At 56.1% G+C, this 12634-nt stretch overlaps 1 protein-coding gene across 1 annotated transcript in view; it reads left to right on the top strand.

Moving 5' to 3' along the window:
* The window catches only part of MGAT5B (alpha-1,6-mannosylglycoprotein 6-beta-N-acetylglucosaminyltransferase B), a 69747-nt gene that overhangs the window by 37283 nt on the left and 19830 nt on the right, over positions 1–12634 (top strand). The window contains exons 9-10 of the mRNA XM_028112671.2: positions 8456–8587; positions 9901–10034. Of these exons, the coding sequence (XP_027968472.1) occupies positions 8456–8587; positions 9901–10034 (266 nt within the window). The remainder of the gene's footprint in view (positions 1–8455; positions 8588–9900; positions 10035–12634) is intronic.

Here is a 12634-nt window from a genome sequence, read left to right as displayed (position 1 = left end):
CGTTGGCAGGTGGCGTCACTGAACACGAGTATCATTAATTTGCCAAGCGATGGGAAGGCCTGAGAGCAAAGCCTTAAGGAAGGGCAACAGCGAAAGGCCTCTTGGAGAAAGGGGTGCCAGCAGAGGAGACTCAGGAGTGGCCAGGAGGGCTTGGAGCCATGGGCATCAATGGAGAAGATGCTTCTAGAAGGAGGGTGTGGCCAGTGATGTCAATTGCTCACCAGAAGTAAGAAGGGGACTGAAAATTGCCCAACGAATTTGGCCACGTGGAAGTCATTGTTGACCCTAGAAAGACCCATCTTGGTTGAGTTGTGGGGACACACGCCAGAGATGGGTGGGTTGTAGGCTGAGGGGAAGGCTGGTGAGTTAGCAGCAAGGGCGATGAGAGGCCTTGGCCTCTTTGGGGAGCCCGGCTGTGAGGGGCGCAGAGCCCCGGAGGCAGGCGACAGCAGAAGCGCAGGGAGGGGCGTGAGTTTCCTGGGGCTGCCAAACAAAGTGCGAAAAGTCAGGTGGTTTATTGCCTCAGGGCTGTGGATGCCAGACGCCCGCCTTGCTGCGTGGGTGGGCTGGCTGCTCCAGTGGCTGTGAGGGGAACCTGCGAGCACCACGCCTCTCCTAGCTTCTGGTGGCCGTAGGTGGCTACCTTCTCCTGTGCCTTCACGCCGCCTGCCCCCCGTGTGTGTCTGTCTCTGTGTCCAATTCCCCTCTCATAGGGACACCCCCATACTGGATCAGGACCCACCCTAAATGACCTCATCCTAACCGCACCATCTGCAAAGACCTTCTTTCCAAAGGAGGTCACACTCCCAGGTACTGGGGTTAGGACTTCAACACCTTTGGGGGAACACAGTTCACCCCGTAGCAGAAGGTATGCTTGTTTACCTTTCAAGGTGGGAGAGTGCAGGCATGTTTACGTGCTCGTGCCAAGGAGCCCGAGGAGAGAGCAGCTGAAGATACGGGAGGGGGATGGCGGCCCCAGAAGGCAGCCCCAGGAGGATGGGGGAGAGAGCCCCATGGGGCGGGGGTGCCCAGCATCTGCAGGGAGTGAGGTGGAGGGTGGGGAACAGAACAGTGGACAAGACAGACACACCCCAGGGCTCCACCCAGATCTGTAGTGTGTTATCCCTTGGGGGGAAAAAACAGATTTGAAGCAAATACGGCAAAATGTTAAGACTTGACAAGGCTGGGAAGTGGGAATGCAGGGTATTCATTGTATCATTATATTACTCTCTAAAATTTGCTGGATGCTTGAAACATTTTATAACATATAAAATACATAGATGAGAAAAAGGGAGGACCAGCCCATCTAGCATTTTTGGCACTTAGCAGGCCTCCCGTAAATATCGGCTATTTCTCCACATTCCGGCCACACATTCCAAGCAGCGGCATGAGAAGCAAATGCTTAATTTATGCTGAAAAAACCTCTGTCCCCCCTCCTTTGTCCTTCTCCTTCCTTGGATTCCAAGGAGGCATTTTAATCTCCTGTGTAGTGGGATTGGGGTCTGCGTGGCTGAACACCATGGAAGGTGGGGAACCTCTGCTGTGGGGCCCTGAGCCGTGGCGGCCCCGGCCCTTCATCCCCCCTCAGAGTCCAGGAGAGATGTGTCCTTGCCAGGGCCCCCCTCGCCTCGCACTCCTTGTGGTGCTGAGCCACAGGGAGTGGGAATCTGTTTCTTACAAGTCTGACCAAGCCTTGACATTGGCCAACAAACATGACCGCACCGATGCAGTGGCCGAGTCACCTTGCCCAGCTCTGACCTGGTCCGCACCGGGGCCGGAGGGCTGCAGAGGGAGAGACATTTAAAGGAGACCCCGGGGGGGGGAGGGGAGGGCCACGGGGAATGAGGTAAGAAATGAGGTGCAGGCTGCCTTCTGAGGCTCTTGAGGGAAGGGTAACGAGGCAGGATTTGTTTACGGGAAGAAGCATGAGCCTCTCTTCAAGGCCTGGGGGCTATGGGTTCTCACAAAGGGAAGTGGGGTCCAGTGTTCTCTTCCCACCAAGGACAGAGAAAGGGGAGATCTTGTCAGGCAGCGGCTGGAGAACAGGTAGGTGGACAGTGGGACGGGCTTCCTGGAGCCCGAAGCCCCCCCCGAATGGGCAAAGCCCTGCTGCTCAGCCCCAGATGAGCTGGCCTGAGGTTTGTTTATTCCCGGGGAAGCTGGCAGAAGCACAGGGTGGTGCACACGACCCCCAGGCCTCCTTCTGGCCTTCTCTGAACTCCTAAAGGGGCTTTGGTGAAAAGGAGGCCTTTTCCTGGGAGCCAGACCTATCTTTCCTCAGCTTTCCCCCTGTGGACCCCAGGTCCCCCGAAGTACGCGTCCAGCACCCCAGGGCTGCGTCTCTCCTTCAACCCACGTCTCCCACAGCGGGGAGGGACGAGGCAGCACCTCCGGGCCGGCCTGGGCATCGGGAGCCATCAGCTATCTCGATTATCACCTGTACGGTTTATATAACCTTTGAGGCATAGCTTAGATGAGAAAAGCTTGCTTTGTGCTCAGCCTTCACTGGACATTCGTTATGTAAATCGGGGCCTGTCTGCAAGGAAGGAGGCAGGGAACAGCCAAAGGGATGTGTTCCTATTCCTCTGACCACATCCTCGTGGCGCTGGGAGCTGGAGGGAGTCTGTGCTTTCACCTAGCTCTCCCAGGAGCCCTGGCCCTATTCTTAGCCCCGAGTTTGCATCGTAGGAAGGAATGCTGGGGAAGAAAGTGTCAGCTTTGGACACTGGTCCCAGGGCAGGCTGCGCAGGGTGGGAGGGATGCTGCTCCCTGCGTTTCTCTTTTCGAAGCCTCCGGCCCTGCTTCTTTTTGCCCTTGGACTAAGGCGCACAGTCTGGCTGCCTGGCTGCTCGAGAGTGAGGGTGCATCCTGGGCAAGAGAAGAAAATACTGCAGGACAATAGAACTCCTTTCTCTTTGGTGATCCTGGCTTCCCTTCCAGAGCGGTTCCTTAGATGCCTGGTTAAGTCTCTGGGGCCCTTTCTTTCTGCCCCCTTTGACCTTGGGCAGAGGCAGTGGCCTGCTCCAGAAATAGGCCACGGGAGAGAGACAGGGGCAATTTCACAGTGCTCAGGAGACGGGTACTGGATGGGGTCAGAGGGATATCAGGCCAAAAAGTCCTGGGCTGCCCCAGCCAGTGTGCTCCCAGCAATGAGATGGGTCTAGAAAAGCAGAAGTTCCCTGCGTGCACTTAGCACCTGGAGCCAAGCATCTCTGAGCCCTTTGTGAGAATCCTGTTTAATTAGGTCCTTCCCACACAGAGAAGAGAGGGAGGGAGAGAGAGAGAATAATTTGTTCCAGAATTTGAGCACTACCTGGAGAGATTATTTCCAGCCACAGACCAAAGGCACAGGGAGAAATAAAACCAGAGAATTTTTAGCCCGGAAGGGACCATGGAGATCCGTCCGAGCGTCATATTATGGGAGTGGAGGCGGACACCAGAACAATCTGACGTCTGGGCAAGGCCACCCAGCAAGTTCGTGCTGGAGCCCAGGAGTGATTTTCATTGTGCCAGAACTCAGCATTTTGATTCCCAGCTGAGGATTTTTTTTTTTTTTAAAGATTTATCTTAGAGAGAGAGAGAGAGAGCAGGGGGAGGGGCAGAAGGAGAGAATCTCCAGCAGACTCCCCCACTGAGTGCAGAGCCCATTGCAGGGCTCCATCCCATGACCCTGAGATCATGACCTGAGCCGAAATCAAGAGTCGGACGTTCAACCACTGAGCCACCCAGGCGCCCTGAGGATTTTTTTTTTTTAATTGATCGTAGACTTGTTCTCCCTGCCTCCTTGTCCCATCTCCACATCCTACCTTGTGATCTTTTAGCAAAGAGTAACTGAGTCTCCCCTTCTCTGGATACGTGCTGTGCCCCTACATTATGGCCCGCTGGGAGTCCAGGGGTGCTAGAGAAGACGGCGACACGGCATATCCTTGTGGGGCTGGGCACAGGCCCCTGCGTGTGAACAGTTTGGCTTTTTAAAACATTTATAGTCAAATACACATAACAAGATTTACTCCCCTGACCCTTTTTAAGTGTACGGTTCAGTGGTGTTAAGGACATTCACGAGGTTATACAGCCATCGCTCTGCCATCCCTCTCCAGGACATTCTCATCCTCCCAAACTGGAACTCTGCCCCCATTAAACACTAACTCCCCATTGCCCCCCGCCACAGGGTGGCTCTTACAGGTGGATTAATTTGGGTTGAGTGTGGGGGCCCCATGATAGCCAGGCGAGCTGTAGAGAAGCACGGCTTCCTGAGGTCACCCCCTTCCCCCACCCCTTTCGTCCTGAATTCAGGCTCCCATGTAGGGGGCCTGGGGACGTTGAGAGATACATTCCAGCCACCCAGCTTGGCAATGCCATGTAGACTCCCCCGTCCTTCCCAAGCGTGGTGTAGGGTAGCCGGCGGCGCTGGGTGGATGCGTGGGAGGCCCCTGCCCCGGGAGCTGCTGTCTCTCCCGACCAGACTCACCCATCCTGTGGCCCCACGGTGCGCTGGGGCCGCAGAGGCTCCGCGATGTCCCCTCTTCCCCTGACACAGCCCTGGGCGAAGAGTCTGAAGGGGAACGAGGAACTTGGCAGTGGAAAGAAGAAACCGTCTAGACAGGGGCCTTTGAGGTGTGAGCACGGAAGGTGGGTGTGTACAGCGGAAGCTCTGTGGGCACCTTTGGCTGAAGGTCGTCTGGAGACGGCGTTTTTCAGCTCCTGTCGCTGCTCCGACCAACCACTTAGCGTAAAATTGCCCGTAAAAGCGACCTGAAATTACAGGCGATGGAAGCACAGCCCCTTCCCCGTGGCCGCCCCTCTCCGCTGTCCTCCGGGTGGGCTCCGAGGCCCTGTGACCGGAGGGATGAGGCAGCTGCAGACACTTCTCTCCACTGAAGTTGCTTTAAATGGAAAACCCTTGTTTTCTAGGGCTGGGAACCCCGGACGGCCCCTCGTTAGCTCCCCCTGGGAGAGGTACCGCAGTCTTTGGGCCAGTTTCTGTCTCCTCCTCTCCTTCCTGCGGGATGGCTTTGTAGGGCACATGGGGCCACTGGTGTCCGTGTCCCGAGGTGTCCAGGAGATCCCCCCCCACCCCCGCGAAGAGCCAAGAGCCAAGACGCCCATCAGCCTTGAGCATCCCCCACCCACCGTCTCTCTCCGGATATGCTTTCCTTGGCCACATCTTCAACCTTTAAACCAGTTCTTCCTAAGGGGGTTCACCTGACTCCCTGGTTTGCTCATTTGTTCCTGAACACAGCAGGTGCTTGTTGGCCCAGGTCCCGTCCCGGCTCTGGGTGTTCAAAGATGCCCTGGCCCCTGTCTGCATGGACCCCGGTGGTGAGGAGGTGACTGTGGATGGTGCAGGAGAGGGGTTTGTAGCAAGCGGTGGGGGAGCACAGGGGCTGCGCATCTCTCCGTCCAGGGGTCCGAGGAGGGCTTCCTGGAGGAGGAGGAGGAGGCAAGGACCAGGAGGTGAGAAGTCTTCTGGGAGGGATTAGAATCAGGTTTACATTGTGGAAAGATCTCTCTGGAAAAGAGACAAGACTGGAGGGGCACAGGGCAGAGAGGATATTATCTCAAGATTCAAGGTGAGAAATGACAGGGCCTTAAGTGGGGCGGGGTGTGCGCAGGTGGCATCTGGGGGTCAGGAAGGAGTGGCTGGGCCCAGAAGTTCAGAAGGCAGAACGGATGACGAGAGGAAATGATAATTAGGGGGACTTTCACTCGCCTCGCCTCAGTCAATCCTACTGGGAGCTCTGTGACAGAGCCGTTTTTATTTGTTGCTGAGAAGAAAGATGAAACTCCAGGAGGTTTATGAGTCCTCCTAACCCCGGGGAACTGGGACCGGAGCCCAATCGCTGCTGGCAGCGGGGGCTCGGATTTCGGGGATGGCCCTGAGGTCCCACCATCCACCGTCCTACTGTCTGCCACCTGGCCGGCCCGGGGAGGCCAGGAGAGCTTAGCGGGTGGCAATGTGGGCTCCGGAGTCCGACTGCCCAGGTTCCAGTCCCAGCTCCACGGCTTCCTGGCTGTGCAATCCTGGGTCAATTACCAACCCTCCCTGCTTCCTCATCTCTAAAGAGGAGAGCAGGAGAAGAATGGGTCTGCTCTCGTAGGGTGGTTGCCCAGATGAAAGCATTGAGTGAATTAATAAACCAAAAGCCTGTAGAATGGTTCCTGTGTTCAACATTTTAGCCCCTGGGATGACACAGATGATGGCAGGGCGGAGTCTTCCTCCCAGGGAGAGCTGCTCATCTGGCCTCTCGGTGGTCCTGGGGTTTGGGGCAGAGGCCAGGGCTGTGGGCCGTAATGGGGCAATGGAAGGAAGCCTGCATGACTTTGTTGGCACCACGCCTGGCCACAGAGGGACACGTTGCCTGGAAACCAACCAGAAATGTAACGTGGGAAAGTAGTCCTGTTGCTGTACAGGTGGCAGCAAGGGGACCCACCTACAGTTGATGCTTTCAGGATTGTCAGTTAATTTTCCCAGACCCCAGTTCCCTGTGGGAGGGGCAGCCACCGCCTTCCTGGTTTCTGCAAGGAAGTGACGTCGGGATCATCATTTTGTCCTTCTTCCCGTGGCTCTGCACTGAGCGAGGAAGGTGGGGGAGGAGGGTTGTGTCTGTCTGTCCCTGGAGCTTCTGTGGCCCGGAGCAAAAATGTTGCTTCTTTGGGGGGGCATCTGTCTTACCGGAGGAGTCTGTGGGGGTGAGAGAAAGCCCAGGCTTGAAGAGGGATGTGGGGACGTCCTACAGAGTAGAAGGCAAAATCTGCTCCACGCTTAAAAATACCACCAAATATTTCATGAGGTCTCCAGGCTGTGGGAGCCGTTTCCTGTGATGGCTCCAGACCCCTGCGGTCTGTGCTCATTCTCGTTTGCTTTCTGGGTATTTCCACAGAAAAAGGCTCACGAAGCCTCCCCTGCCTTCAATGTCCTGTTTTTGAGCATCCCGTGTGGTCGTCTGGTTGGACAGAGGGGACGTGTGGGAGCTGGGCGAGTGGGGGAGGCAGCCCTTGGCCACTGTCCCCTATGTAGATTAGACATACGAGACACTGGTTATTAGGTTTTTGCATTCTCCTCTTAGCACTTAGCAGCCAAGGTTCTAACCTGGCGGGGGGAGCTGGGTGAAGCTGGGGTGCACTGGCGAGTGGGGAGCAGGCACAGGGACAGCCCCTCCCCTCCTGCGGCCCTTCTCTGCAGGGCACGGCCGACCCCTGATGCCTCCATCCCCATCACACGTCACCCGCGGCCTCCCCTGACATCTTTCCATCATGGCCTTGTCATCTGGTTACCATAAACTTCTGGCCGTGTGCTCAGGGGACAGTGCACGCAGCGCCCTCCTCCCCAGCTTCTGATGGTGACGTGCAGAACATGAGCAAACAGCGTGCAAAGACGTCCAGGCTGGTACTTTTCCACCTGCTTGAGCGGGCTCTAGGAGCCCGAGATGTGACCCAGGGAGCTCATCCATCATGGCCCTTTGCCGTTGATGAGCCAGTGACCTTGTCAGAGCTCCTCACCTGCCCTGTCTGAGTCTGCTCTTCACATGGATCCTGAAGGGGCTCACTTGGAGGTCTCCTGGACCCCTTCCAGTGCAGCCGTCTGGACCACGAATCCCAGGGAGATGGGAATTCAGGGGAGGTGGGTGGCTCCCAAAGAAAGGGGCGCTTTTCTACTCCCTGCCTGGCTCAGGGGCTCAGGACAGACTTACCGAATGGGCAAGCTAAATGCCTCCTCATCCCCTCAGAGGGGTGGGTTGTCAGGCCAAGCCGGGGCTCCTGGATGGTGGGCAGGGGCGTCCCAGGCAAAGGAATTTACCCTGGCAGCTGAGACCAGGTCCGCTAGGCTCCAGAGACATGACCCAAAGTCTCTGGCACTGGGTCACCAGAGGAAAACCGTGTGTACATGATCTGGCAGGTAGGCTGACCTTGTGGGGCAGGGCTGGGCATCTCCGTGGGCCACGAGCCGGTCAGCAGAGCAGAATTATGTCTTCTGAGGCAGGGCTTTCTGCTCCAAACACTGAAGCTGCACTAAGGACAATAGCGAGCATTTATGGCAATTTGTGAACGCTAGATAAAGATGCCCCCTCTGGGTGGACACAGCCCTGCAGGGAGCACATTTGTGCAAATTAACAAAAGGTGTTCCTTCTACCTGGCGGGTAGCCCAGGCCAGGGGCACAGCTTGGCAAGCTAGCCCAGGCTGGATCTCAGTTGTACTTCCTCTCATTGGAGTCTCTTGTGCAGTGAAAATCCTACACAACCGGACATGGCCACCCCGTTCACTTGCTTTCCAAGTCTGCCAGCGCTCATGTGCCAACCTCGCGTTCCTTTACAGGGCCCCTCCCCCATGTTTATCCTGGGCTATAAGAACTGAGGTGGCTCCAGGTGCCCCAGATGCAAGGCTGGTTGGGAAGGTGGGTTTCTGGTGCCTGTGGGTCCCTCTTGGGGCTCAGACTCTGAAGGACTCTTCTCTCAGTAACTTAGGGGTGCCGCCAGGCCGGGGGAACTGTCCGCTCACCATGCCCCTGCCTTTCGACCTCATCTACACTGACTACCACGGCCTGCAGCAGATGAAGCAGCACATGGGACTGTCCTTCAAGAAATACCGGTACAAGGGTAGAGGCGGGCGGTGCCCCACCCCAGGCCCCGGAGGAGCCTTCCCCTCGCCCCCTGCCGGCTAGTCCCCAGGGTGGGGGAACCGCCTTGTCCCGGGTCCTGTGGAGGGGGGAGGGGGAGGCTCGCTCTTCCTCTCTTTCCCCCTCCCCCATTACTGTCCTGCCCCAAGGAGCTCTGCCTCCCAGCTCAGAGTGGGAGTCACTTCAGTGCCTCTCTGCTGCGGGGCAGCCCGGGGTGGGGCTCAGAGGTCATCTGGATGCGGTGGGGGGGGGGTGCAGGGGAATGACAGAGGGGAAAGGAATGGGAAACTCACCTGGGGTGTGACCTCAGCGTGGGGGGGCTCAGCACCCTGCCCCCTCCCTCCCTCCGCTCCACCCCCTGAGTCCGAAGGAAGGCCAGTGCCATCTCTCCCAGCCTCTGCAGCCAGCAGGATACGGGGTTTAATTTAGCACAGAGAGCCCTGCTATTTATTACATTTGCTCCAGTCCCGTTGAATATCCCACATAATTTTATTAGGAAAAAAAAAGTGACAGGCGGCGTTATTGCTTTTATTATTAATGCGGGTTCTTCACGCACTCGGTGCCTCCACCTCCCGCCCCCTGCCCCTTCTCTGGGGGAATAGTGGTGACCTCAGCAGTCTGTGGATAATTCTGGGTCCCCGGGAAGGATGTGGGGTGAGGAGGGAGCTCCTTGGGGGGGCGCTGTCTGGGTCTCCACCGTTTCCTTCAGGTGCCCACACCCCGGGGGGTGGGACGGATGGAGGGGGAGGTTTTGGGGCAGCGACAGAGCCTCTGCCCAGCTGGGAGGTGCATCTAAGGTGGCCAAGCTTGCTTTGCAGAGGACACTTCAAAGCACTGCCTTCCCAAAGGAAGCCCAGATAGGCCAGCGGCATCCTGGGGGTGTCCGGGGGGCTGTGAACACAAATTACTGCTGTTGCCTGCTCAGGAAAGTGCAAATCCTACAGGGAGAGGGACCCCCACTCCAGGCAGTGCCCCCCTCCTAGGCTCCCTTGGGGCCCCCATAATAACTAAGTTTCTGAGCAAGTGGCCCATGGTTCAGGCATAGCCACACAACCCGGAGACACCTGGGCTGTTGTCAACAGATGGTGAAGCTGACCCAGAGAGGTTAAGGCACTTGCCTGTGGTCACACAGCTAGGTAATGTCTGGGCCCCAGCTCTGACCACACATTGCAGTACCTGGCCAGTGGTTGGTGCCAGCACCCACGCTGGGGCAACCCAGCCCAGGGAGACACGAGAGGTTGCTGACCCTGGTTCCTTGTACCCCCACCTCCGGGGCGGGGAGCAGGTGCCGAATCCGGGTCATTGACACCTTCGGGACAGAACCCGCATACAACCATGAGGAGTACGCCACGCTGCACGGCTACCGGACCAACTGGGGCTACTGGAACCTCAACCCCAAGCAGTTCATGACCATGTTCCGTGAGTGTCCCAGCTGCAGGGCATGGGTGGGGTCAGGGGCAGATGGGGCCTCCTCATGGTTCGCAGGGGTGCATGCGAGGAGGCAGGGTCTCGTCCCTCCGGGGCTTTCCTTTCCGGGCTGGTGTGGCAGTGGGGCAGGCCCAGGCACCTGCCCGCTCCAGGAAAACCTGGTTTGCCCTTCGCGAATGTATGAGCCAGAGAGGAAGTCTCTTGTGGTGTCTGGGGAGCAGACTGGGTGGGGCTTCCAGCCTGGCTTAGGAGAAATGTGGCGACCTTTCCAACACGGAGGACGTGGCCTTTGCCTCCAGCATCACACGCCGCTCTCAGAGAGCTGCTGCGCGCACATTCCAGAACACAGAGGGTTCGGTGACCTTGTAGAAAGAGAGGCCAGAAGTACACTGGAGAACTTTAGGGGTTGACAAAGGGGCAGGACGGGCAGCCTCTTCTCAGTGGAGGGAACAGATGAAGTGAAGACAGGTGCGGGAAGAAAACTGGAAGGTTCTGGAAATGCATGAGGTCCAGTAGGCTCCAACATTGGGGATAATGGGAAATGAGGCTGGGGGCCAGAGCCCCTGTGGAAACCTTCTGACGATGGGCGTCAGGCAAGGAATGCCATTCAGAGCGGAGCTTTAGCTATTTTTAATGAGAATCTAAAATATATACATTCACTGACTTGCCCCCTTACATGCAGTGTGCTGAAAATAATTTAATCCTTTCTTGACAACTGAGGGTCAATTCTCACTCTCTCTGTGGTGCACGAGCCTGCCCTTTGGGGACAGCAGAGGTGTGCGAAGCCAGGTGCCCTTGCTAAATGGCCCCTTCTCCTGTCACTGTTTGATGTGGTGCTTTTTCTCCTCGTTGGGAGGCTATCAGCTGTCACATCTAATTGTCGTCAGTATATCTGCCTCCAGCAGCGTCTTGCCCATCGAATTTGTAGCTCTTTGAAGGCTCTGGGTCAGAAAGCCAGATAAACACCTTTTGTTAGGATGTATCTAAACTAAGAGCCAACTGAGCAGGGTCCCGAGGAACTTGCTCAGAAGTAAAGTATCTGGTCTTTATTTAGCCTGTCAAATTAATGCACCTCTTTGGGACGCTTAGGGTCCTTTTTTGTCTTACTCTCCAGGTTCTAGGAAGTATTAGAGGCAGATGCAATTTCTAGACACATAAGTAATGGCTTGATTGGATTCCAGAAGGTTGGGGAGGTGGGCAGGTTCTTCGGAGCCCAGAGGAGGGAACTGAGGCCCAGAGGACTGAGGTCACATGGCTCTCTGGGAACCAGACTGCGGAGGGAAGGAGGTGGGGGTCGTGGTGGGGATGCTCCAGGCTGCGGAAGCAGCCTACGTGATAGCAGGGAGCAGGGGTGGGCACAGAGCTTGGGCAGTTAGCTCACTTGCAAGGGAAGCATCAAAGCTCTGAGGCTGGCAGGAGGGACATGGAGGATCTGGGGGCAGTGGGGGCGTCTTCTAGCACCTGTTGCTGAATTTATGCCACATACCGTAATTCAAGAATCGCTGTAGATTCCTGAGCCTGGGAACGTCATGGAGAAAAAGGTTTTTTTTCATTTGTTTGTTTTTTAAGATTTTATGTATCTATTTGAGAGGCGGGCGGGGGTGAGCAGAGGGAGAGGGACAAAGAGACTCCATGCTGAGCGTGGAACCCGACGTGGGACTCGATCTCACGACCCCAAGATCACAACCCGAGCCGAAATCAAGAGTCGGATGCCCAACCAACTGAGCCACCCAGGCACCCCAAGAGAAAGGTTTCTGAAGCACATTATTCTGGGAGATTGCAGATGGCCAAAGGGGCAGCGGTAGAGGAGGGAGAAGCAAGAGAGGGGGTAAGAGGCTTCCGCAATAATCTGCACTGAGGAAATGAGCCTCCCATGGGGTAGGGCCCACTGGATGTGGAGTTCCAAACCTGGCAAACCCCTGCTCATCCTCTAAAACCCCAACCCAAATATCTCTTTTATTTACTGCCACTTTCACCAATTCCCTCATCTGCTGTTGCTCCTTCACCGCTATTTTTATACCTTTTAAATCCAATTCTATAAAAGTGTATGTTGAAGTATATTAGAGTTATTCGCTTATACATTTATTCCTCCCTGATAGATTATGAACCACTCAAAAGGGGGGCCACTGATTGATTTATCCTTATCTCCCTGGAGCCTGTCAAGGTCCTCAGAAAATGTTAATTGATTGAATAAATTAAAGAAACTGAAAACAAAAAAGGAAGAGAGAGGCTTGCCAGTTTTAATGATGTATCAAGTCCAGGAAGGAATTTACGAGCAGACCTGTTTCCCCATCTAGCCGGGTGGTTTCCCCAGTGAGCTAAGTGGTAGGATGGCTGCCTCTTCCAGCCTCACCTTTGCCCAGAGAGTTGGGAGCTCTTTCCTTGATGGTCCCTGTTATTTTAATTGATTGGATATTTCCCTGTTCCATGCCCACTAGTTTAGTTAACTGGGCAGAGTTGGTAGAATGAGGGATTCTTTAGCTTGGTGAACAGGGAGGCCTTGGCAAGCAGGAGAGAAGCCTGGGTGGCAGCCCTAGCCGGAGCCAGCAGGGAAGGAGAGAAGGGGGCTGGGCAGGCAAACAGGTGAGGGA

Source organism: Eumetopias jubatus, unplaced genomic scaffold, assembly GCF_037043125.1.
Source record: "Eumetopias jubatus isolate StellerSeaLion01/CBP00866 unplaced genomic scaffold, mEumJub1_p1.0 scaffold_10, whole genome shotgun sequence".
Classification (NCBI taxonomy): Eukaryota; Metazoa; Chordata; class Mammalia; order Carnivora; family Otariidae; genus Eumetopias; species Eumetopias jubatus.
Note: the sequence above shows the minus strand (reverse complement) of the source record. Positions and strands in the feature narration are given on the sequence as shown.